This window comes from Myotis nattereri (assembly GCF_964212035.1).
Source record: "Myotis nattereri genome assembly, chromosome: 6".
NCBI classification, from domain to species: domain Eukaryota; kingdom Metazoa; phylum Chordata; class Mammalia; order Chiroptera; family Vespertilionidae; genus Myotis; species Myotis nattereri.
Window position 1 is genome coordinate 3786873 of NC_138081.1, and position 23169 is coordinate 3810041.

The following is a 23169-nucleotide window of genomic DNA, read 5'->3' on the forward strand; positions in this document are numbered from 1 at the left end:
CCAGCGGAGGGCCCAGCCCGCGCTCCCGGGGTGGCCGCTCGTCCGCGGCGCCGGGGCCTCAGTTCGCGGCCGCGGGGCCGGGTCCGCGACATGAGCCGGAAGAGGCCGCGCCCGGGCACGGAGCCGCTGGGTCTGAGGCGGCGGCGCGGCGGCGGGCCCGCCGAGGCCGAGCCCCCGGGGGGCGCGGCTGATGCCCGGGTGTTGGGGGGCGGCGCCCCCCCGGGCAGCCCTCCCCGCCCGGGGTCGGCGCGCGCGGCGGTCGCGGAGCTGGGCCGGCTGTTCCCGCGGGGCCTGTTCGAGGACGCGCTGCCGCCCATCGCGCTGCGGAGCCAGGTGTACAGCCTGGTGCCGGACCGGACGGCGGCGGACCGGCAGCTGGTGAGGGCGCGGCGGCCCCGGTCAGCACGCCGGGCGGGGAGCGAGCCAGGTGCCCGAGGGGAGCGCGGAGCTCGGGAATTCACCGGCACAAACGTTTGCCGCCTCATGCCGTTGTAGAATCGGGCACACGGCCTTTCTTATCTGCTGGCTGGCTGCTTTTCGGGTTTCTCCGCTTGTCAATGTTAATGTCTTTCAGAGAACTCACACTTAGCTTTGCTGCTCTCTTGTTGGCATGTTTTCTGCTTCATTCATCTGTTTCCCCTCTACTGTTGGGTTTGTTTTACTCCCCCCGCCCCCCCCCCCCCCCCACACACACACAGACACACACACACTAACTTTTATTCTCTCTTTTCTAATAAGTGCATGGCAGGCTGTAGTTTTCCGCTAAGTATTGAGATTTATCCTCTCAAGTTTTGGTATATGTTTTCATTATCATTTATTTCAAAATGTCTTCTAATTTGTCCTGTGTTTTCCCCCCTTTGATTTATTGGGTTGATTAGTAACGTATGCTTTAATTTCTGAGCGTTTTCTTATTACCTTACTAGAGTCCCGGTGCAGGTGGGCCAACCAGGGAGTGACCCGAGGGCTCCAGGGCCTGTGCGGCCGCCTGCTTAGTCTCTCTCCGAGGGCCCCAGCAGCAAGCTAACCTACAGGGGGAGCATCTGCCCCTTGGTGGTCAGTGCACAGCATAGCAAGTGGTTAGCATATCATTAGCATAATAAGCTTTGATTGGTTGAATGGCTGACCAGTTTACTGGACACTCAGCATATTAGGCTTCTATTATATAGGACTAGAGGCCTGGGGCACGAAATTCGTGCACTGGGGGGGAGGTGTCCCTAGCCCAGCCTGCACCCTCTTCAGTCTGGGTCATCCCTCTTATAATCCAGGACTGCTGGCTCCCAACCGCTCACCTGCCTGCCTGCCTGATTGCCCCTAACCACTTCTGCCTGCCAGCCTGATTACCCCCTAACCACTCCCCTGCCAGCCTGATCGACGCCTAAATGCCCCCCTCCTGGCCCGATTGCCCCCAAATGCCCTCTCCTGCTGGCCCGATCACCCCCAACTGCCCTTCCCTGCCAGTCTGGTCGCCCCTAATTGCTCTCCCCTGCAGACCTGGTCGCTCCCAACTACCCTCCCCTGCTGGCCCGATCACGCCCAACTGCCCTTCCTTGCCGGTCTGGTTGCCCCTAACTGCCCTCTCCTGCAGACCAGGTTGCCACCAACTGCCCTCCTCTGCTGGCCTGGTCACCCCCAACTGCCCTCCTCTGCAGGGCTGGTCCCCCCCAACTGCCCTCCTCTGCAGGCCTGGTCCCCCCCAACTGCCCTCCTCTGCAGGCCTGGTCACTCCCAACTGCCCTCCCCTGCCGGCCTGGTCGCCCCTAACTGCCCTCTCCTGCTGACCTGGTCCCCCCTCCCCCCAGCTGCCCTCCCCTGCAGGCCTGGTCCCCCCAAACTGCCTTCCCTCCCCTGCAGGTGTGGTCACTCCCAACTGCCCTCCCCTGCTGGCCTGGTTGCCCCCAACTGCCCCCTCTGCAGGCCTGGTCGCCCCCAACTGCCCTCCCCTGCAGGCCTGGTCACCCCCAACTGCCCTCCCCTGCAGGCCTGGTCACCCCCAACTGCCCTCTCCTGCCGACCTGGTCACGCTAACTGCCCTCTCCTGCTGACCTGGTTCCCCCCCCAACTGCCCTCCTCTGCAGGCCTGGTCCCCCCCAACTGCCCTCCTCTGCAGGCCTGGTCACTCCCAACTGCCCTCCCCTGCCGGACTGGTCGCCCGTAACTGCCCTCTCCTGCTGACCTGGTCCCCCCCAACTGCCCTCCTCTGCAGGCCTGGTCACTCCCAACTGCCCTCCTCTGCAGGCCTGGTCACTCCCAACTGCCCTCCCCTGCCGGACTGGTCGCCCCTAACTGCCCTCTCCTGCTGACCTGGTCCCCCCTCCCCCCAGCTGTCCTCCCCTGCTGACCTGGTCCCCCCTCCCCCCAACTGCCCCCTCTGCAGGCCTGGTCGCCCCCAACTGCCCTCCCCTGCAGGCCTGGTCACTCCCAACTGCCCTCTCCTGCAGGCCTGGTCACCTCAACTGCCCTCTCCTGCAGGCCTGGTCACCCCCAACTGCCCTCTCCTGCCGACCTGGTCACCCTAACTGCCCTCTCCTGCTGACCTGGTTCCCCCCCCCCCCCAACTGCCCTCTCCTGCTGACCTGGTTCCTCACACCCCCTCCCCCCCCCCCCCGCCAGCTTCCCTCCTCTGCAGGCCTGGTCATCCCCAACTGACCTCTCCTGCAGGCCTGATCCCCCTTAACTGCCCTCCCCTGCAGGCCTGGTCTCTCCCAACTGCCCTTCCCTGCAGGCCTGGTCCCCCCAAACTGCCCTCCCTCCCCTGCAGGCGTGGTCACTCCCAACTGCCCTCCCCTGCAAGCCTGGTTGCTCCCAACTGCCCTCCTCTGCCGGCCATCTTGTGTGAGGGCATGATGGTCAATTTTCATATTACCTCTTTATTATATAGGATTGTTACTTATTTCTGGCTAAGTGATATATTGGCCAGAAAGCGTACAATATTATTTTCGCCATTTGAAACTTGTTGAGACTTGCTTCATGCTATGTGGTCAGTTTTGCTAAATATTGTATGTGTAGTTGAAAAGAATATGCATTCTTCAGTTATTAATTTCTCAGTAACTAGAGTTACAATTGAAGTCTTCTAGTTCCTCACTGATTATTTTGTCTGTTCTATGAGTTAATGAAAATTGGATTAATATACTTTTGTGATTGTGGATATGTTATTGTTTTTTCACATACTTCCCCTACCTTATCTCTTTTCATTCCTCCTTGGGCTTCAATTACACATACATTGGACCTTCTCTTTGTATCCTTTACGTGTTTCAGCTTCTTGTCTGCATTTTCCATCTTTTTGACTGTATTATATCCTTGTTAGTTTTATAAAATCTGTTTTACAGGCCAGTAGCTTTTTATTTAGCTGTGCCTTAATACATTAAACCCATCCATTGAGTCCTTAATTGCACTTGCCAGTTCTAGAATTTCTATTTGGTTATTTTTCAACATATTATGTCAGTTTATATAATTTCTTGCTAAAAAATTCTGTCTTGACTGTTATTATCTAAGCATTATACACATAGGGGTTTTTTAATAGTCTGTTTTTGATAATTCCCTGATAACATGTCTTTTGGGGTCTGTTTCTATTGTCTGTTTCTTTTGAATTTTGTTTCCTTGTGTGTTCATTTACTTATTTATGCCCAGTTATTATTATTATTTAAAATATATCATTATTGACTTCAGAGAGGAAGGGAGAGGGAGAAAGAGAAATATCAACAATGAGAATCATTGATCAGCTGCCTCCTGCATGCCCCCTTCTGGGGATTGAGCCTGGGATCCTTCAGTCTGCAAGCCGATGCTCTATCCACTGAGCCAAACTGGCTAGTGTGCGCCCAGTTATTTTTGACTGTGCTGGACAGATTTGCCCTCCATCTTCCAATTACATCTTTGTTGTTGTTAATCCTCACCTGAGGATATTTTTTTCCCCATTGATTTTTAGAGAGAGTGGAAGGGAGGGAGGGAGGGAGAAACATCGATGTGAGAGACACATTGATTAGTCGCCTCCGCCGGGGATCGATCCTGCAACCCAGGCATGTGCTCTTGACCAGGAGTGGAACCTGCGACCCGTCAGTGCTCAGGCCAATGCTCTAACCACTGAACCACACCGGCCACAGAGCCCCATTATTTCTATGAATTTTTTTGTTGACGTATTATCTTGTGAGCTCTTTGATGCTTAACAATTTTAAAAACAATATTTTATCCAGCATTTTAATTAATTTTCAGTAGGTGAGTTAGTTCTTGCTGTATTCTTAGAAACACTAGTCCTGGTTGATTTTTATTTGTTTTAAACATTTTATCCCATATTCTTCACTACTTTCCTCTGCCCGCAGTCTAGACTTAATTCCTTGAGGGCAGGGTCTGTGTCTTTTTAAAATATACATATATTTTTATTGATTTCAGAGAAGAAGGGAGAAGCAGAGAGAGATAGAAGCATCAATGATTGGCTGCCTCCTGCACGCCCCCCACCCACTGGGGATTGAGCATGTAGCCCGAGCATGTGCCCTGACTGGGAGTCAACCCGTGACCTCCTGGTTCATAGGTTGATGCTCAACCATTGAGCCACACCAGCTGGGCAGGGTCTGTCTTAATCACTATTTTATTGTACTTAGTGTCTGCCATATGATTAGTCTTAGAAAGTGTGTACTGATCGTTTAACATAAGAGATGAGGTGGGTGGATGGGAGGGTGGGTATCCAATTGGAAAATACTCTTTGGTGATTCCCCTGATTCTCCCCACAGTTTTCCCTTCACTTGGAGAAAAGCTCCCCAGTATGGGCAGCGTCCCCCGGGTATGGTAGGGCATCTTACCCTGATAGCCTTCTTTTCACCCCCATCTTCCTGGAAACAGAAAGAACTTCAGGAGCAGGGGGAGATCAGAGTCATCCAGCTGGGCTTCGACCTGGACGCCCACGGGATTGTTCTCACCGAGGACTACAGGACCAGAGTGCGTGTGGCTGGGGCGCGGGGCAGGCGGCTACCCACTCCACACCTCCCAGGGCACGGGGCTCTGGTTGGTGGTAATAGGAGGGCCAGGAAGGAGCGGGAGGAAAGCTCTGAGAGGTGAGACAAACTGGGCAGAAGGGGTCTGCCTCCCACGTGCCGAGAAACGCCCCCCAGCCTCTCATCCCTGCTTCCAGGTCCTCAAGGCCTGCGATGGCCGGTCCTACGCTGGGGCCGTGCAGAAGTTTCTGGCTTTGGTGCTTCCAGCCTGTGGGGACCTTAGCTTCCAGCAGGACCAAATGACGCAGACCTTTGGCTTCAGGGACACAGAGATCACGTGAGACTTGGGGGGCCAATCACATCCGGCGTCTGGCGCCTCCCTGCCTCCCTCCTCCCAGCCCGGCCCTTTTCCTTTTGCGGATCCTGCCCAAAAGGTTGACTTTTTTTTTTTTTTTTTGTAAAATCTAAATTTGTATCCTTCCTCCAAGAGAGGGGCCTATCTCACCTGGAGCCTCGGCCTTAAGCTCAGGCTCCCTGGGTGGCTAGTGAGATGCACCCAGAGGCCCGGCAGGCACCACACATGCCTGAGGTGCGTCACGCTGAGACTGAGCGCGCGAGTGGTGGGCACTGGAGCACGCGTATCCCAGAGCAGCAGCCAGGCGCGGCGGGGGAATGTCCGTGCCGGGCTGGCCGACTCCGGCCCCTCCTGTGCACATGGTATCTGTGAAGGCGTTGTATGAGCTGCTTCTCAGTAGATGTGGGAGGAGCTGTGGTGAGGCAGGGGCACAGGAAAAAGACCCTTATGTCTCCCCTGCGGGTGGGACTGAGCGTGCGTCAGGGCTTGTGGTCAGGGAGGAATCAAGACTGGTTTTAGGAAACAAGCAGCAGGAAGAGAGCGTGCGAGAGGGCAGCTGGGTAGGCGAATGGGACCAGAGACCTGCTGGGCAGGGGCGGGGAGGAGGGTGTCTGTTGTCCGGTCCCTTTGCCCGGTTGCCCATGTTTCCAAACATTAGCAGTGAGGAGAGGATTCTCAGAGCCGGTTCCCCTCTCTCCTGGCTTCCCACCTGCTTAGGCAGCTGGTCAACGCCGGAGTCCTCACTGTCCGAGATGCCGGGAGTTGGTGGCTGGCTGTGCCTGGAGCTGGGAGATTCGTTAAGTATTTTGTTAAAGGTATTCTGTCTGCAGCTCAGCCCTCAGCCCTCCAGAACACCTTTCCGTGGCTCCTCTGGCCGCAGGCCTCACTCCCTGCTCCTGTCCACCTCTCCAGGGCGCCAGGCTGTCCTTGGCATGGTCCGGAAGGCCAAGTACCGGGAGCTACTCCTGTCGGAGCTCCTGGGCCGGCGGGTGCCTGCCTCGGTGAGACTCGGCCTTGCCTACCATGTGCACGACCTCATCGGGGCCCAGCTGGTGGACTGGTGAGTCTTGCCCCCAGCCTCTGGCAGTGAGAGCAACAACCCAGAGCAGAGGTGGGTTTCCTTCACTAGGGAAGCCCAGCTCCCCTCTCCTCCGGAACCTGGGAATGTTCCTGCCGAGTTCTGAGTTCTCCCCAGACCTTGGGCCCGCGCGTCTGGATCAACTGTGTCTTTCTCTTGCAGTGTCTCTACCACTTCTGGAACCCTTCTGCGCCTGCCGGAGACGTGAGGGTCTGCTCACCGCGACAAGCCTTCCCGGAACCGGGCCTGGGGGCCAGGCGTGCTGCCCAGTGTGGCCGAGCCAGGGTCACCTTGCGAAAGCTTGGCCAGGAGGATGCGCGATGGGCCTGAGGACGTGCAGTGCCAGGCGTGACTGCTGCTGTTGACCTGGGCTCCGGGCCAGGGCGGGGTTTGGGCAGTGCTTTGGGGGCCTGTGGACATGGAGCCAGGCCCCATGCCAGGGCCATGGCCGCTGCCTCTCGGGCAGCACGGTGCTGCTGTTACTGTCTTGGGGTAGGAAGGCGGGGTTTCCGAGGGGCAGGTGAGGGGGCGGGGTTCTCTGCCCTACATGGTGGATTGAAACGGCCAAATAAAGTACTTCTGCTGGTGCTCTTCTGGCGTCTTGTTTAATGTGGTGGGTGGCTCCTCGCTGGGGTAGAGGCAAAGCCACACTGGGCCTAACCTGGCCTCATTGTTCAGAGAGGGAGAGGGGTGTGGAGGTCAGTTTCCTTGGGGGGTGGTGAGGGGTTTCTGTCAGGGCCTGTGAAGAGCACAGGCCTCACGAAGTTCTAGTTTGTGGGGTTTATAGTGGGAGGCCAGCATCTTATCGCCTTGTTTTGTCAGGGCCTTGGCCAAGAAGCCTGGTTTCTCTGCCTGGTGCTCGGCCAGGCTGCCGAGCGGTACACAGACACCACACATGCCCAGGAGGGGAGATGCCAGGCACTGGCAGGAGGGGCTAACGGGAGGGGAGGGCGTGGAGGGGGAGGAGAACAGGACCTCTGGGCCATGATTTCCTCAGTGACCCAGGTGTCCGGGGTGCCCCCCTGCCCCCAACACTGGGCCTGGGGCCAGTGGCAGTTCTTGCTTGTCACGTGGTTTCCCAGCTTAGCTGGCCCAGGGGAGGAGCAAGGTCCAGAGTCTACTCTGCTCCAAGCACGAGGCCAACCAGAGAGGAGCAGACAGACGCACGGGTCTGATCGCTCCTGGTCTTGAAGCCATGTGGCTCCTCTGGGGCCTGATCTGGGCGTCCAGCTTCGCCTTGTCTCTGCAGGAGCCCAGGTCCTGGCGCGGCGGCTGCTGAGCGGGCGGGCTGGGGGCTGGTGGGGCCGCTGCTGACCTGCCTGCTCTCCCCAGGTTGCTCCTGTTTTCTCCTTCCGTGGTTCACCTGGGGGCCCCCCTGTCGGTGGGGCTCCAGCTCCAGGATGCTCCTCGGGGACAGGAAGTGAGAGGGTTCGTGTTCCTGAGAAACCCGTCCCATCGCAATGCCCCCTGCTCCCCGAAGGTGGACTTCCTCCTCACCTCGGAGCAGGACTTCGTTCTCCGCAGCCTCCAGGTAGCTGGCCGCCCCCGTCCTGCCGTGCTTGCCCCCCCTCCGTCCCCCCCCTCCGTCCCCAACCTGTCCTGCCGTGCTTGCCCCTGCTCCGTCCCCCACCCGCCCTGCCGTGCTTGCCCCTGCTCTGTCCCCCACCCGCCCTGCCGTGCTTGCCCCCCCCCCCCGCTCCGTCCCCCACCTGTCCTGCTGTGCTTGCTCACCCCCCCATTTCCCACCTGTCCTGCCGTGCTTGCCCCCGCTCCGTCCACACCTGTCCTGCCGTGCTTGCCCCCCCCGCCCCCCCCGCTCCGTCCCCACCTGTCCTGCCGTGCTTGCCCCCCCCCGCCCCCTCCCCCCGCTCCATCCCCAACCTGTCCTGCCGCGCTTGTCCCCGCTCCGTCCCCACCTGTCCTGCCGCGCTTGCCCCCCCCCCCCGCTCCGTCCCCACCTGTCCTGCCGCGCTTGCCCCCCCCCCGCTCCGTCCCCACCTGTCCTGCCGCACTTGTCCCCGCTCCGTCCCCACCTGTCCTGCCGCGCTTGTCCCCGCTCCGTCCCCACCTGTCCTGCCGCGCTTGTCCCCCCCCCCCCCCGCTCCGTCCCCACCTGTCCTGCCGCGCTTGCCCCACCCCCCCCCCCCCCGCTCCGTCCCCACCTGTCCTGCCGCGCTTGTCCCCGCTCCGTCCCCACCTGTCCTGCCGCGCTTGTCCCCGCTCCGTCCCCACCTGTCCTGCCGTGCTTGTCGCCGTGCTTGCCCCCGCTCCGTCCCCACCTGTCCTGCCGCGCTTGTCCCCGCTCCGTCCCGCCGCCTCTGGCGTCATCTGCGGGCGGCCTCCTTCCCTGGCCGTCCGGCCTCTGGCTTTCTCCTGCTCTGTCTCTGACCCGCTCCCTTTCCCTCCCGCTCGCCTGACAGATACTCCCCAACGGTGCCGACAGCTGTGGCCTCAAAAGCCTCCGAGGAGGCCCCAAGATCCAGCTGGTGGCCCAGTCGCCATGGCTGAAGAGCTCTCTGTCCAAAGACGTGGACACTCAGGGCATCAACCTGCTCTTCTCCTCTCGCCGGGGGCACCTTTTCCTGCAGACGGACCAGCCCATTTATAACCCTGGCCAGCGGGGTGAGTCTCAGCCCCAGGGCCTCTCCCGCCACCGCCCCCTAACCCCAGCCCTAGCCCCCACCCCTTACCTGAAATAGCCGGAAAGTGCCGCCTGGAAGGCGCCTGGCAAATGTTTGTTCTCCCCTCACTCCCTGCCCGTCACTGCTGCTCACCTCCCCTCCACTCCAGTTCGGTACCGGGTCTTTGCTCTGGATCAAAAGATGCGCCCATCCACAGACAGCCTCACAGTCACCGTGGAGGTGAGTCCCTGACCTCTGACCTTCCTGACCGGCTGGGGCTACTGATCTGACCTCCCACCCACGACCCCTTTTCCTCCCGTCGCAGAACTCTCAGGGCCTCCTTGTGCGGAAGAGGCAGGTGTACGCTCCCTCGTCCATCTTCCAGGATGACTTTGTGATCCCGGACATCTCCGAGTGAGCTCTTGCCCCAGTTCCCAGTTGCCGTGCTCCCCCTCCAACACAGCGTCGGACCCGAGCTCCCTGCCTGTGGTTACCCCACACCCTTCCCCAGGACATGTGGCTGGCTCTCCCAGGCCCTCTGGCACACGCGGGCTGAGCCCCTCCCTGTCTGTCCTCAGGCCAGGGACCTGGAAGATCTCGGCCAGATTCTCGGACAGCCCGGACTCCAACCACAGCACCCAGTTCGAGGTGAAGAAGTACGGTGAGAGCCCGGCCGGTGTGGCTCAGTGGATTGAGCGCCGGCCTGCAGACCAAAGGGTCCCGGGTTCGATTCTGGTCGAGGGCAGGTACCGTGGTTGCAGGCTCCTCCCCAGCCCCGGCCCTGGTCAGGGCGGTGCAGGAGGCTACCAATCGATGTGTTTCTCTCACATTGATGTTTCTCACTGTCTTTTCCTCCCTCTTCCACTCTCTAAAAATCAACAGAAAAATATCCCCGGGTGAGGATAAACAAAACAAAACAAAACAAAACAAAAAGAAGTGCAGTGAGAGCTGGAGACACTGGAGACAGGAGGCCAGGCAGCTCCTTTCCTGGAGGGAGAAGGGCAGGAAGGGGGTGGGAGCAGGCAGGGGTGGGCGACCTGGGTGCCGCCACCTGCGGGGAGAGAGTCCTCCAGGGCCCTTCTCCCGGAGTCTGACCGGCCTGCCCCTTTGCCCTGGGCCAGTCCTTCCCAACTTTGAGGTGAAGATCATCCCTGGGGAGCCCTACATCCTGACAGCAGCTGGCGTTCTCGGTGACATCCAGTTAGACATCCAGGCCAGGTACCGCTGCCGCTCCCCCTCCAGTGCAACCGTCACTTCCCCCTCGCAGCCGCGCCCAGGCCACGCCCTCACCCCGCCCCCCGCCCCTGCGCCCAGGCCACGCCCTCACCCCCCGCCCCTGCGCCCAGGCCACGCCCTCATCCCCGCCCCTGCGCCCAGGCCACGCCCTCACCCCGGCCCTGCGCCCAGGCCACGCCCTCACCCCCTCCCGGCCCTGCGCCCAGGCCACGCCCTCACCCCCTCCCGGCCCTGTGCCCAGGCCACGCCCTCACCCCCCGCCCCTGCGCCCAGGCCACGCCCTCATCCCCCCCCCCCCCTCCCGTGGCCACAGGTACATCTACGGGAAGCCGGTGCAGGGGGTGGCGTACGTGCGCTTTGGGCTCCTGGATGAAAATGGTGACAAGACTTTCCTCCGGGGACTGGAGAATCAGACCAAGGTAGGAAGGAGGGTGGGCTGGGGTGGGGAGGTGACCGGTGTCACCTGACCATTTTCTCCTCTGCCCAGCTGGCGGAGGGCCAGTGCCACATCTCCCTCACGAAGGCTGCGGTCCAGGGCGCCCTGGGGAAGCTTGGCGTCCAGCCGGCTGACCTCCCGGGGCTGCGCCTCTATGTGGCGGCGGCCGTCATTGAGTCTCCAGGTGAGTGCTTTGCCCGGTTGTGACTCCAGACCTAGCCTCTGACCTCTGAGCGGACCTCTGTCCTCCAGCACCGCCCCCACCACCCCCTTTACCCTCACGTGGGACCCACAGCCAGGAAAGGGCCGGAGCCTCTCCACCTGGGCTGCTGGGAAGCAGCGCCTGCCCCTCTGTTTCTGCTCATCCGTCCACCCGTCCGTCCATCGACCCGTCGGTTCTTCCCCCCCATCCCCTTCGCAGCATTTATGCAGTGTCTGCGCTGGTCCTGGTCGCTCAGCAAACGAATGAGGGGGAGAGGGCCTGTGCCCCAGGAGCTTGCCGCCTGGTGGGCGCGAAGCACTTGAGCCGCCCGGCTCTCCTGCCCCGCTCCTGGGCCTGCTCCTCCCTGCGTCTGCCATGTCTTGCAGGGGGAGAGCTGGAGGAGGCCGAGCTCACTTCCTGGCGTTTCGTGTCATCTCCCTTCTCCTTGGACCTTCGCCACACCAAGCGACACCTTGTGCCTGGGGCCCCCTTTCTGCTGCAGGTTTCCTCTGCAGGGGAGGGGCGTGGCGGGAGGGTGCCCCGCAGGAGGCCCCTGGTCCCTCTTCTCTCTTTGACCTGCCCCTCCACCCACCCAGGCGCTGGTCCGAGACATGTCAGGCTCCCCCGCCTCTGACATTCCTGTCAAAGTTGCTGCCAAGTTCTCCCCGGGATCTGCTTCTGAAATACATGATCAGCGAAACACAGATGGGCGCGGCCAAGTCCTCATCTCCATCAATGTCCCTCAGACCACCTCAGAAGTGCAGCTCTCGGTAGGACTCCCACCCCCCGCCCCAGGGCGTGGGGAGGAGCCGGGTGCCTGGGTCCTGGCCACTGACCCTGCTGCTCCCGCCCCACCCCTTTCTCCAGGTATCTGCCGGCTCCCCCTATCCAGCCACAGCCCAGCTCACTGTGAGAGCCCCACCCGCCGGAAGCTCAGGGTTCCTGTCCCTGGAACGGCTGGATTCTCAACCCCCTCGAGTTGGGGACACTTTCCGCCTGAACCTGCGAGCTGTGGGCGTCCGTGGGGCCAGCTTCTCTCATTACTACTACATGGTGTGCAGGGGGGCGGGTGCTGGGAGGGCTCGGCGGGAGGGACCCCTGGGGCCGGTGGTTTCAGGCTGGGCGCGCAGTGAAGAGGGAACCACTCTCGTCCCAGGTCCTGTCCGGGGGACAGATCGTGTCTGTGGGCCGAGAACCCAGGGGGGCCCTGACCTCGGTCTCCGTGTTTGTGAACCACCGCCTGGCGCCCTCCTTCTACTTTGTGGCCTTCTACTACCACGGGGGCCTCCCAGTGGCCAACTCCCTGCGGGTGGACGTCCAGGCTGGGGCCTGTGAGGGCAAGGTAACGCATCGGGGGTGGGGGAGGCAGGAGAAGATGAGAAGCAGCGCTCCCATCTGACCCCCCCCCCCCCCAGCTGGAGCTGAGTGTGGACAAGCACAAGGACTATCAGCCTGGGGAGATGCTGAAGCTCCAGCTGCACACGGACTCCGCGGCCCTGGTGGCCCTGGGGGCTGTGGACATGGCTCTGTACGCCGCGGGCGGCAAGGCCCACAAGCCCCTGGACATGGGCAAGGTTTGCGAAGACCCTCTCCCCGGCCCTGCCTCGTCCTCTCGGGCTCATCCCAGCTGCCCGCCCACTCCGCCCAGCATCCCTCAAGCTGGGGCCTGGGGCCTGGGGCCTTATTTCCCACTGTCTGTGTCTCACATCCGTCCCTCCCACCCTCGCCCACAGCCAGCCCTGCCCTCAGCCATCTTGTCTCCGCCACAGCCCTGCCCTTTCTTGCCAGGTCTTTGAAGTCATGAGCAGCTACGACCTCGGGTGTGGTCCTGGGGGCGGGGACAGCGCCCTGCAGGTGTTTGAGGCAGCTGGGCTGGCCTTTTCTGACGGACACCGATTGACTTCGACCAGAAATAGTGAGAGAGGAGGAGGCGGGTGGGTGGTGGGAGGCAAAGTGAGGAGGAGGCCCTGAGGGGTGAGGAGGGAGGAGGGGCGCGGGCAAGGGAGGCCGCCCACCAGGGCTTGCCTGCAGCCCTGCTCTCTCCCAGGTCTGAGTTGTCCCAAGGAGCAGAAAACCCGGAAAAAGAGAAACGTGAACTTCCAGAAAGCAATTAGCGAGAAGTGTGAGTTGTGGGCGCCCCAGGGTCAGGGGGAGGGGTCTGCCTCTCGGCTCCTCTGCTCCCGAGGGGCCAGGCTGTGGGCTTCGGGGCCAGAGGGCCAAGCCCTGGGTGGGCAGTGGGTGGGCAGGAGGCTCTGCCCGGCCTCCTGAGCTCCTGGTGCCCAGTGGGCCCTCGGTACCTGGAGGTCCGAGTGGGGCGGAGTGCGTCCCGTGCTCACCCTCGGCCCTGCAGTGGGCCAGTACACTTCCCCAGTGGCCAGGCGCTGCTGCCAGGACGGGCTGACGCGGCTGCCCATGACCCGCTCATGCGAGCAGCGGGCGGCCCGGGTGCCGCAGCTGACCTGCCGGGAGCCCTTCCTGTCGTGCTGCCAGTTTGCCGAGGTCCTGCGCAAGAAGACCCGGGCCAGGGGCCAGGCGGGCCTCGCCCGAGGTGAGCCAGGGGCCGGGGCTCGGCACGGGCAGGGAGCCTGGGCGGGCAGAGCCCTCCTCACCATGCCGTGTGGCCCCCAGCCCTGGAGGTCCTGCAGGAGGAGGACCTGATGGAGGAAGACGAGATTCCTGTGCGCAGCTTCTTCCCGGAGAACTGGCTCTGGAGGGTGGAGCCCGTGGACCGCTACCTCCAGTGAGGGCGCCTGCTGGGCCGGCCTTGGGTCTGGGCAGGGTGGGCCAGCCCAGCCTGTGACGGCCGCTCACCTTCCCACCACAGGTTGTCGCAGCTGCCGATCCCTGACTCTCTGACCACCTGGGAGATCCACGGCGTGAGCCTGTCCAAAACGACAGGTGGGCTGCCCGCCGCTCCGCCCTCCCCACTGCCACCCTGCACCCAGCTCCCTCTTCCTTGACTGCAAGGAAGGGGGTGCAGACAGTGGGGCAGACATGGTCACCCTGCCTCCCAGTGGCTGCGATGCCCCCAGGCCTCTGATGTCTCCCGTCCCCACACCTCGCTCCACAGGCCTGTGCGTGGCCACACCAGTCCGGCTCCGAGTGTTCCGCGAATTCCACCTGCACCTCCGCCTGCCCATCTCCGTTCGCCGCTTTGAGCAGCTCGAGCTGCGGCCTGTCCTGTACAACTACCTGGACACCGATCTGACCGTGAGGCCCGCGGGAGCCTGGTGCACAGCGGGTGGGGCGGGCGGGGGAGGGATGAAGAGCCCAGCCGCCTGACTGGCCCTCCCCTTCTCCTCCCCAGCTGAGCGTCCACGTGGCCCCGGTGGACGGGCTGTGCCTGGCTGGGGGCGGAGGGCTGGCCCAGCAGGTGCAGGTGCCTGCACACTCTGCCCGGCCCGTTGGCTTCTCTGTGGTGCCCACGGCGGCCGCCGCTGTGTCCCTGAAGGTGGTTGCTCGAGGGTCCATGGAGTTTCCTGTAGGGGACGCAGTGTCTAAGATTCTAAAAATTGAGGTGAATGGAGCACCCCTGAAGCCAGATCCCCAGGCTCCCAGATTTACCCCCTGACTCCCAGCACCCTCTCTGCTGGCCCTCTGGCCCACCACCCAAGCCCAACTCCTTGTTCAGTTTGCCTTCTACAAGTCTGATCCCACTCCGCCTCCAAAGTTCAAATCCCAGTCCGGGGATCTGCACTGGGGGGGCGGAGGGGGGGGCAGCTGCAGCCAGGCGCTGGGTGACCTCTCAGAGCTCTGTTTCCCCTGAGACAGAAGGAAGGCGCCATCCACATGGAGGAGCTGGTGTATGAGCTCAACCCCTTGGGTGAGTGGCCCTGGCCGCCGCAGTGCCCTCCGTGGGTTGTAGGTGGAGGAGATGGACACCAGGCAGACTGACAACTTCCCCATCTCCCCAGACCACCGAGGCCGGACCCTGGAGATTCCTGGCAACTCTGATCCCAATATTATCCCCGATGGAGACCACAGCAGCTTTGTCAGGGTCACAGGTGGGCGTGCCCTCCAGTCCCTTCCCAGCGGCCACTCTCACATGCATGTGAAACCTGTTTGGGGCCATGACCCTCTGACCCTGGGTCCCAGACCTGCTCTCTATCCTTCGCCCCCTTTTCCCCCTGTAGCCTCAAGTCCACTGGACACCCTGGGCTCCGGGGGGGCCTTGTCAGCAGGAGGCGTGGCCTCCCTCCTGAGGCTGCCACGGGGCTGCGGGGAGCAAACCATGATCTTCTTGGCTCCGACCCTGGCTGCTTCCCGCTACCTGGACAAGACGGAGCAGTGGAGCAGGCTGCCCCCGGAGACCAAGGACCACGCGGTGGACCTGGTCCAGAAAGGTTCTGGCGCAGGGCGAGCGGGGGTGGGGCAGGCCATTGAGGGCGATGGGCACCCCAGGTGGCTGGTGGGGGGAAGGGGGTACCCAATGGGAATGGGGAGCATGGCCTTGGGCACAAATAGCAGCCGCCGCTCCTCTCCCAGGGTACATGCGGATCCAGCAGTTCCGGAAAACGGACGGCTCCTATGGGGCGTGGCTACATCGGGACAGCAGCACCTGGTGAGCCTGGGAGAGTGCTCTGGGTCTCTGAGCTGGTGGGCTGCCGGGGGCAGACCAGGTTCAACGGGAGGGTGACTAACTAGGTGTCCGGGGAGTGGCCGGTGTTCCCTAGCCCCAGCTGTCACTTCCCTCCTCTAGGCTCACAGCCTTTGTGTTGAAGGTACTGAGTTTGGCCCAGGAGCAGGTGGACGATTCACCGGAAAAGCTGCAGGAGACGGCCAAGTGGCTGCTGTCCCAGCAGCAGGCCGACGGTTCCTTCCGGGACCCCTGCCCCGTTATCCACAGGGGCATGCAGGTGCGGCCGGAGGCAGGGCCCAGGGGTGCCGGTGAGCGCTCTCCTGGCGCCTCCCCTCCTGGCTGACGGCTTCTCTCCCTGCACTGACCAGGGGGGCTTGGTAGGCAATGACGAGACGGTGGCCCTGACGGCCTTTGTGGTCATCGCCCTTCATCACGGGCTGGCCGTCTTCCAGGACAGGGGGGCAGAGCAGCTGAAGCAGAGAGTGGTAAGGGCGCCCCCGCCTGCCCTGCGCCGGCCGGCTCTCCCTGCTGCTCCTCAGGACCCAGGTGTCCGCCCACAGACCTTCCTCCCTCGTTCTTCTAGGAAACTTCCATCTCGAATGCAAACTCATTTTTGGGGGCGAAAGCAAGTGCTGGGCTCCTGGGTGCCCACGCAGCCGCCATCACGGCCTACGCACTGACGCTGAGCAAGGCCCCTGAGGACCTGCGGGACGTGGCCCACAACAACCTCATGGCCATGGCCCAGGAGACAGGCGGTGAGTCAGGCCTCGGACCTCTGCGTGTGCCCACAGGGAAGAGCTGGGACCCAGCCCAGAGGGGATGACAGCGCCTGAGGGGCGCGGGGCGGCAGGAGAGCTGGCGGGAGCAGGCCCCGGCGGCCGGCCTCCCGCTCACGGCTGGTTGCCCTCCCTCCCAGATAAGCTGTACTGGGGCTCGGTCATCAGTTCTCAGAGCAACGTCGTGTCGCCCACGCCGGCTCCTCGCAGCCCGGCAGACCCCGTGCCCCAGGCCCCCGCCCTGTGGATTGAAACCACAGCCTACGGCCTGCTGCACCTGCTGCTCCGGGAGGGCCGGGCAGAGATGGCGGACCAGGTCGCAGCCTGGCTCACCCACCAGGGCAGCTTCCAAGGGGGATTCCGCAGCACCCAGGTAGGGGCTCCTTGGGGCTCTGGGGTGGGCGGCCCTGGAACCAAGCGCCTGAGTCCCGGTCCAACCTCCCCAGGACACGGTGATCGCCCTGGACGCGCTGTCTGCGTACTGGATTGCCTCCCACACTGCCGAGGATGGGGGGCTCAACGTGACCATCAGCTCCCAGGGCCGAAATGGGTTCAAGTCCCACGTGCTGCAGCTGAGCAACCACCAAGCTCAGGGGGTGGAGGAGGAGCTGCAGGTGACCACACCCTCACCTGGGCGGCAGGACACCTGGGCCTAGTGTGTGGGCCAGGACTTCCCGGCCCCACCCATCCCTCGCTCTCCTGGTGCCCTGTGGGAAGGCTTCTGGCTCAACGGCTGGAGAGCCACCTAGCCTCAGCTGCAGGCTCCTCCCGGCAGTAATGTGTGCGGGGGTGGGGGTGGGGGGGCTCCCCGCAGTGGGGGAGGCTGAGTGGAGTAGTGCGCGTGGAGGTGTCAGCTCCGGGCGGGAGGGGAGAGGAGGAGCAGGGCTGCTTTCAGGGAGGAGAGAAGCTGGAATAAACAGTGCGCCCTCCTGCACCCCCCTGACATCACTGTCCCTTGTGTGTCCCCGGAAGTTCTCCTTGGGCAGCAAGATTGACGTGAAGGTGGGAGGAAACAGCAAAGGAACCTTGAAGGTGAGAGCCCGCAGCATGGGCGCTGGGCCAGCAGGGGGTGCTGGGGTCTGGAGGGGAAGCAGGAAGACACGCAGGGCTGTGCGCGCCCCTGGGTGCTGGCCTGCACCTCCCCCATCGAGCCACAGGCCCTGCTTCCTCCTCCCCTTGTCTGCCTGACACAGCCCCTTCGCCAGCTACCCAGCTGTCCCCCCTGCCCCCCCAGCCCCTCCGTCCCCTAATGCCCAGGGCCTCGTCACTTGGTCTCTGACTCAGGGCTAAGACAGCCTGGAGCTCCTCCCACGCCCAAGCCCCACGCTCTGAGCCCTGAGCCGTCAGACTAGCCTTCGGGACTCCCCCGCCTCCACCAACACACACACACACACACACACACACACACACACACACACACACACACGGTTGGGTGCCTGTACCTCCCTGGCCAGACGGGGGTACCGCCACACAGGTCTCCTGGCCTTGAATGCCCTCCCCCTGCTTCTCTTCCCATGAGGCAAACTCCTCCTCCTCACGCCTCGGCCCAAAGCCTTTCCCTGCGGCCTCAGCAGGTGCAGAGCGCTGGTCCCAGGGCAGGCCCTGCCCCCGCCTCCCCGTCCAGCCCGCTTGGCCGTTCGTGTTCTCAGCTGGTCAGGAGGGAGATGGGAAGGGCCCAGGCCTCAAAGCCCCGCCCGGCCGTGCCCTGAGCTGTGCGCGCAGAGGCCTGGGCCCAGGTGCCATGTTCCCTCCACGCCCCTTGCTGGCCAGGTCCTCCGTACCTACAACGTCCTGGACATGCAGAACACGACCTGCCAGGATCTCCAGATCGAGGTGACGGTCCAGGGCCACGTGGAGTACACCAGTAAGTGCTGGGGGCGGGCGCCCCGGGGCCTCCAGGGGCTGGTGCAGGGGCGGAGTCTCAGTGCCCCCTCCCCCAGTGGCAGCCGAGGAGGACTACAAGGACTACTACGACTACGAGAACCAGGGGGACTCCGAGAGTCTGGGCTTCCCCGGAGACGACCCGGGGGCCCTTTCCCGGCCCGTGACACCCCTGCAGCTGTTTGAGGGGCGGAGGAGCCGCCGCAGAAGGGAGGTACCCAAGGTGGCCGAGGAGCAGGAGGCCCGAGTGCAGTACACCGTGTGCATCTGGTGAGCCTGCGGGTGGGGGAGGGGGGGTGCGGGTGGGCGGGGGTCGGGCGGGGGGGGGGGGATGACGGGGGGTGGGAGGTTCTGCCCGCTGGGCCGGGCACCCAGACCACAGGGCTCCTCTCCACAGGCGGAACGGCAAGGTGGGGCTGTCGGGCATGGCCATCGCGGACATCACCCTCCTGAGCGGGTTCCACGCCCTGCGGGCTGACCTGGAGAAGGTGGGTCGTGCCCTCAGGAGCCTGGCTCCCTCCCTGCAGCCCTGCAGGGACCCTCCGTGGCCGCCTCCTGGTGACCCTCTCCTTCTTTGCAGCTGACGTCCCTCTCTGACCGTTACGTGAGCCACTTCGAGACCGAGGGGCCCCACGTCCTGCTGTACTTCGACTCGGTGAGGGGGGTTGGGGGGGGCTGGTGTGGGCCCTGCTTCTCTGCGGCTGGGGGCGGGGCACTGCGAGCGGCCAGCGCTCCCAGGGAGGCAGGACACGAGGGAGGCCATGCCGGCCGGGGCAGGGGCAGGGGCTGGGGCAGGGGCCGGGCAGGGGCCTGGGCAGGGGCAGGGGCAGGGGCCGGGGCAGGGGCCGGGGCAGGGGCAGGGGCAGGGGCAGGGGCTGGGGCAGGGGCCGGGCAGGGGCCTGGGCAGGGGCAGGGGCCGGGGCAGGGGCCGGGGCTGGGCCGGGGCAGGGGCAGGGGCCGGGGCAGGGGCAGGGGCCAGGGCAGGGGCCGGGGCCGGGCCGGGGCAGGGGCAGGGGCCAGGACAGGGGCAGGGGCCGGGGGTGTGGCAGGGGCCGGGGGTGTGGCAGGGGCCGGGGCGTGGCAGGGGCAGAGGCAGGGGCCGGGGGTGGGGCAGGGGCCGGGGCAAGGGCAGGGGCAGAGGCAGGGGCCGGGCAGGGGCCGGGGCAGGGGCAGGGGCAGGGGCCGGGCAGGGGCAGGGGCCGGGCAGGGGCTGGGGCAGGGGCAGGGGCAGGGGCCAGGCAGGGGCAGGGGCAGGGGCCGGGCAGGGGCCAGGGCAGGGGCAGGGGCAGGGGCCGGGCAGGGGCAGGGGCAGGGGCCGGGCAGGGGCCAGGGCAGGGGCAGGGGCAGGGGCCGGGCAGGGGCAGGGGCCGGGCAGGGGCAGGGGCAGGGGCAGGGGCTGGGCCGGGCCCCTAATGTGGTTTGGGGCCAGTCAGCAGCGGGTGCGGAGAGTGAGCCTGTCAGAAACCCGACTGTATTCACCCTGAGGGTTTGCTTTGTGGTCGTTTTCACTGACGTCCGAGGAAAGTGTCCTTTCTTTCAGGAAGTGATGCTGGTCATAGTGAGTGGTGTTTGCCTCTGTGGCCTCCTTGGCTAAAACAAAGTTTTCAACCCTCTGATGGCCCTCAGCGTGTTTGGATGTTTACTGAGGGAGCTGGGATGGGGCGGGGTGGGGGGGTGCCGGCTTCGCCGCCCCTCACGTGGGCCTGCGGGTCCCAGAGGGCGAGCATAGTGGCCGCAGCTGCCCTAGTGGCAGAGGAAGGAGGCCCTGGATGTGTCCGTGGTGAAGCGAGGCTGCCAGGAGGGGGTGGGGGGCAGGCAGAGTGGCTTTGGAGAGCGTGTGCATCCTGCGAAAGTCCTAATGGAGGCGCAAGGCTGACGGTTTTGTTTGGCGATCAGCCGGGAAGGGGCTGGTGGAAGCTGGGCCGAGGGGGAGACCGGCGTAGGGGAGCGCGAGGAAGGCAGGCGAGGGGAGGTCAGAAACCACCGTCAGCAGCAGAGACGCCCAGAAGCGAACCCTGAGCTTAAGGGGAGCTGCACGTGGTGTGTCCTGTGTCCGCGAGGCGCCGCCGCACAGGCACCCGGGGACCGGGCGGGCCGGGGAGGCCACCCTCTGGGCGGTGAGGTCAGCAGGGACCTTGGGAGCAGTTGTTAGTGTTCTGGCGGCCGGAAGGTAACAGAATGTGAAGGACACTGAAGATGAGACAGCGGACACCAGAGACAGGCCAAGGAGTGTCACACAGGCCTGTGGGGCCCTGACCCCCCCCCAAACCCCCCCGCAGGTCCCCACCTCCCGGGAGTGCGTGGGCTTTGGAGCTGTGCAGGAGGTGGCCGTGGGGCTGGTGCAGCCGGCCAGCGCCACCCTGTACGACTACTACAACCCTGGCAAGTACCCGGGGCACCAGGCCCGGGGCTGTGGAGGGCAGGGAGGTCCTGGGGCTCCAGACTGGCTGGCAGCAGGGCAGGTGCCCTAACGCCCTCGCTGCTCTCCTCAGAGCACAAGTGTTCTGTGTTTTACGGGGCACCGACTAAGAGCAAACTCCTGTCCACGCTGTGCTCCGCGGACGTCTGCCAGTGTGCAGAGGGTGAGGCCCGGGCAGGGGGGGGAAGGCGGGGGGCGGGGAAGGGGCTGGGGCTGGCCGGCCTTGCCTCACCTGGGCCCTGCCTTCAGGGAAGTGCCCTCGACAGCGGCGTGCCCTGGAGCGGGGGCAGATGGAGGAGGAGGGCTACAGGATGAAGTTCGCCTGCTACTACCCCCGCGTGGACTATGGTCAGTCCCCCGCCCTCAGGGCCTGGCGGGGCGGGGGTGGGGGGTGCGCCCGCAGGCAGCCCGGAGCTCACCTTCCTCCCGTCCCCGAACTCCCACACAGGCTTCCAGGTTAAGGTTCTCCGAGAAGATTCCAGAGCTGCCTTCCGCCTCTTCGAGACGAGTGTCGTCCAAGTGCTGCACTTCTGTACGAGGGCCGGCCGGGTGGAGGGAGCTGCGGTCGGCCTGGCGCCTGGAACAGGGAACACTCAGGGGCGCTGAGCTTACACCCCTCGGCCTCTCAGGAGCGCGGGGCTTGTCACGGGAAGGCAGCGCCTGCGGGAGTGGCAGGCTCAGCGGAGGGTGTGCAAGGCCTGGCCGTGCCCCGTCCCCTCTGACAGCTCTCATCCCGTCCCCCTCAGCCAAGGATGCCCAGGCCGCTGCTGGTCAGACCCGGAACTTTCTGGTTCGAGCCTCTTGCCGCCTTCGCTTGGAACCCGGGAAAGAATATTTGATCATGGGTCTGGACGGAACCACCCACGACCTCAAGGGACAGTGAGTTCGCTGGGCCCTGGGTCTCTTGCTGCCCTCACACCTCCTGAGGGCGAGGATCCCCAGCACCAGGCCCTGCCCCTCAGGTGCCAGGTGCCGCGGGCTCACTCCCGTCTGCCCATCCGGAACCCGCTGACGGCCCTTTGCTCCCACAGACCCCAGTACCTGCTGGACTCGAACAGCTGGATCGAGGAGATGCCTTCTGAGCGCTTGTGCCGGAGCACCCGCCAGCGGGCAGCCTGCGCCCAGCTCCGCGCCTTCCTGCAGGAGTACGGCACTCAGGGCTGCCAGGTGTAGGGCTGCTCCCCGACCCCGGGAGGGGCCCAGGGCTGGGCCCGAGACTCAATAAAGACCTTACACAGCCAAGCGTCCGTGTGTGTGTCCCAGCCCTGTGCCTTCCAGGTCCTGGCCGGCCAGGGTTTGCGTAATCCCGGGCTGTCGGAGCCTGGTGGCCCTCCCGGTGACTCCCCAGGAGCTCAGTCCCTCATCAGACCACCAAGCAGACTTGTGACCCGCAGCCTCCGCCCGTGGACCCGGCCTCCACACCGTGGCCTGGCTTCACCGTGCCACAGGCCCTGCGCTGCCGGGGTGGCCAGTCTCGCCGGCGGTCCCGGCACAGTTGGCCCCTTGGGCTGTTTTCGCTGCGACCTGGCCTGTGGAGAGCCTGTGCTGGTGGCAGTGGGAGCACCGGGGTCTCTTCCGGGACTGACCTTAGCCACGCCCAAGGCTGCCTTTGTGTTTGCTGATCCTCTTCTACTGGGGTCAGCCCTCCCCACCGGCCCGCCTCGCTCCCTGCATTTGGGGGCGCCCTTGGGTCTGAAGGGCTGACCTAGAAATCCATCGGGAGGTTTGCTGACATCGCAGCCTGCCATTCAGTCGACAGAAACGGGCGGGCCTCTCCCCGTGCCCCGCGTGCCAGGCCCCGCCATAAGGGTGCTGCTGGGGCGTGTGGTCCTGTGGGCACTGGTGGGGCACCTGACCTAGCCTGGGAGAGGGGCGGGAGGGCTGCCGGAGGCGGTGACATCGAAGCTGGGCTCTGGAGGCTGAGGACTCGGGAGGAGAGCGAGGCGAGATGAGGGGGTTTGAGGCAGGAGAAGGAATGAAAGGCCAGGCAGGACAGCAGGGCAGGGCCCGTCGCGTGACGCATCAGGTTGGAATTTGGATTTGGTGGGCGGTGGGAGAGATGGGGCTGTTTACCAGCACGCCCGCTCTCTGGGTCACCCCCCCCTCCCGCCCCGATTCCGTGCGACCTGAAGCCCCGGCCCCCCAGCACTGCAGAGGCTGCCTAGGCTGTGGTGTGTGCCCTGTGCTTGCCCATCAGGCCTCGCTTCCCGCAGCCGTCACCATGCTGACAGCTATGCCCGTGGCTGCCGCCGGGGCTCAGCTGCAGCTGTGGTCCCGTTTGCTGCCCACCCCACAGCCCCGGCCTGTGCCTCCCACCAGCTCTGCCACCGGGACTGAGTTAATGCTCCACGCCAGTGGGTGGGACAGCTGGGACCTCAGCCCAGGCTCTCCAGCACACAGCCGGGGCGCTGGGGTCAGTTTGGAGCCAGGGCTGAGGAATTAGGGGATGGGGTGGGCCTCGGGGCACCTCTAACCTTTAACCCCAGGAGGCCTAACCTCTCCCTGAGCCATGCCCTCCTCTTTGGCAGGGCCTCTCCCCAAGACCCTCCTCTGAGCCCCTCAACCGACACCTCATCCCTAAAATGGTTCCCTGATAGCCCTACGTGGTCCAGTGGGATCCTCTTACGGCTCCTGCTCCCGGGAGGGGGCTGGACCCAGATCCCA

The 23169-nt window shown here is 64.2% G+C and overlaps 2 protein-coding genes across 3 annotated transcripts; both read left to right on the top strand.

The window, feature by feature from the left end:
- On the top strand, positions 1 to 6948 carry WHR1 (winged helix repair factor 1). Of its 2 annotated transcripts, none has more exons than XR_013996125.1 (6): positions 1 to 378; positions 4831 to 4926; positions 5120 to 5259; positions 5995 to 6073; positions 6190 to 6337; positions 6518 to 6948. XR_013996125.1 is itself a non-coding variant. In XM_081093767.1 (6 exons), the coding sequence occupies exons 1-6, from the start codon at positions 91 to 93 to the stop codon at positions 6561 to 6563; spliced, it is 816 nt and encodes a 271-aa protein (XP_080949893.1). In that variant the 5' UTR covers positions 2 to 90; the 3' UTR covers positions 6564 to 6948. The 2 variants fall into 2 exon arrangements, 1 of the variants encoding a protein (XP_080949893.1); XM_081093767.1 differs by having other exon boundaries at positions 2 to 378; positions 5995 to 6092.
- A 558-nt stretch (positions 6949 to 7506) lies between these two features.
- Positions 7507 to 21749, top strand: LOC308521013 (complement C4-A-like). The gene is made up of 41 exons (XM_081093768.1): positions 7507 to 7612; positions 7688 to 7886; positions 8776 to 8977; positions 9146 to 9216; positions 9302 to 9390; positions 9555 to 9637; positions 10098 to 10194; positions 10526 to 10631; positions 10700 to 10832; positions 11237 to 11352; positions 11447 to 11620; positions 11718 to 11903; positions 12007 to 12192; positions 12266 to 12424; positions 12639 to 12765; positions 12898 to 12972; positions 13201 to 13398; positions 13479 to 13590; positions 13675 to 13748; positions 13921 to 14060; positions 14158 to 14367; positions 14622 to 14673; positions 14765 to 14854; positions 14984 to 15193; positions 15336 to 15411; positions 15550 to 15706; positions 15798 to 15914; positions 16013 to 16184; positions 16346 to 16578; positions 16652 to 16819; positions 17178 to 17237; positions 17976 to 18069; positions 18146 to 18356; positions 18484 to 18574; positions 18667 to 18741; positions 20366 to 20468; positions 20579 to 20668; positions 20755 to 20853; positions 20954 to 21037; positions 21252 to 21384; positions 21537 to 21749. The coding sequence occupies exons 1-41, from the start codon at positions 7551 to 7553 to the stop codon at positions 21676 to 21678; spliced, it is 5256 nt and encodes a 1751-aa protein (XP_080949894.1). The 5' UTR covers positions 7507 to 7550; the 3' UTR covers positions 21679 to 21749.
- Positions 21750 to 23169: the final 1420 nt, after the last annotated feature.

Excerpts from the sequence above, each read along its gene's own strand:
- LOC308521013 (XM_081093768.1), top strand. The coding sequence starts at position 7,551 with ATGTGGCTCCTCTGGGGCCTGATCTGGGCGTCCAGCTTCGCCTTGTCT. Across the intron at positions 9,391-9,554 it reads GTGATCCCGGACATCTCCGA|GCCAGGGACCTGGAAGATCT; the intron begins GTGAGCTCTTGC and ends GTCTGTCCTCAG. Across the intron at positions 18,575-18,666 it reads TGCGGGCTGACCTGGAGAAG|CTGACGTCCCTCTCTGACCG; the intron begins GTGGGTCGTGCC and ends CCTTCTTTGCAG.
- WHR1 (XM_081093767.1), top strand. The coding sequence starts at position 91 with ATGAGCCGGAAGAGGCCGCGCCCGGGCACGGAGCCGCTGGGTCTGAGG. Across the intron at positions 6,093-6,189 it reads CGTTAAGTATTTTGTTAAAG|GGCGCCAGGCTGTCCTTGGC; the intron begins GTATTCTGTCTG and ends CCACCTCTCCAG. Across the intron at positions 6,338-6,517 it reads GGGGCCCAGCTGGTGGACTG|TGTCTCTACCACTTCTGGAA; the intron begins GTGAGTCTTGCC and ends TTTCTCTTGCAG.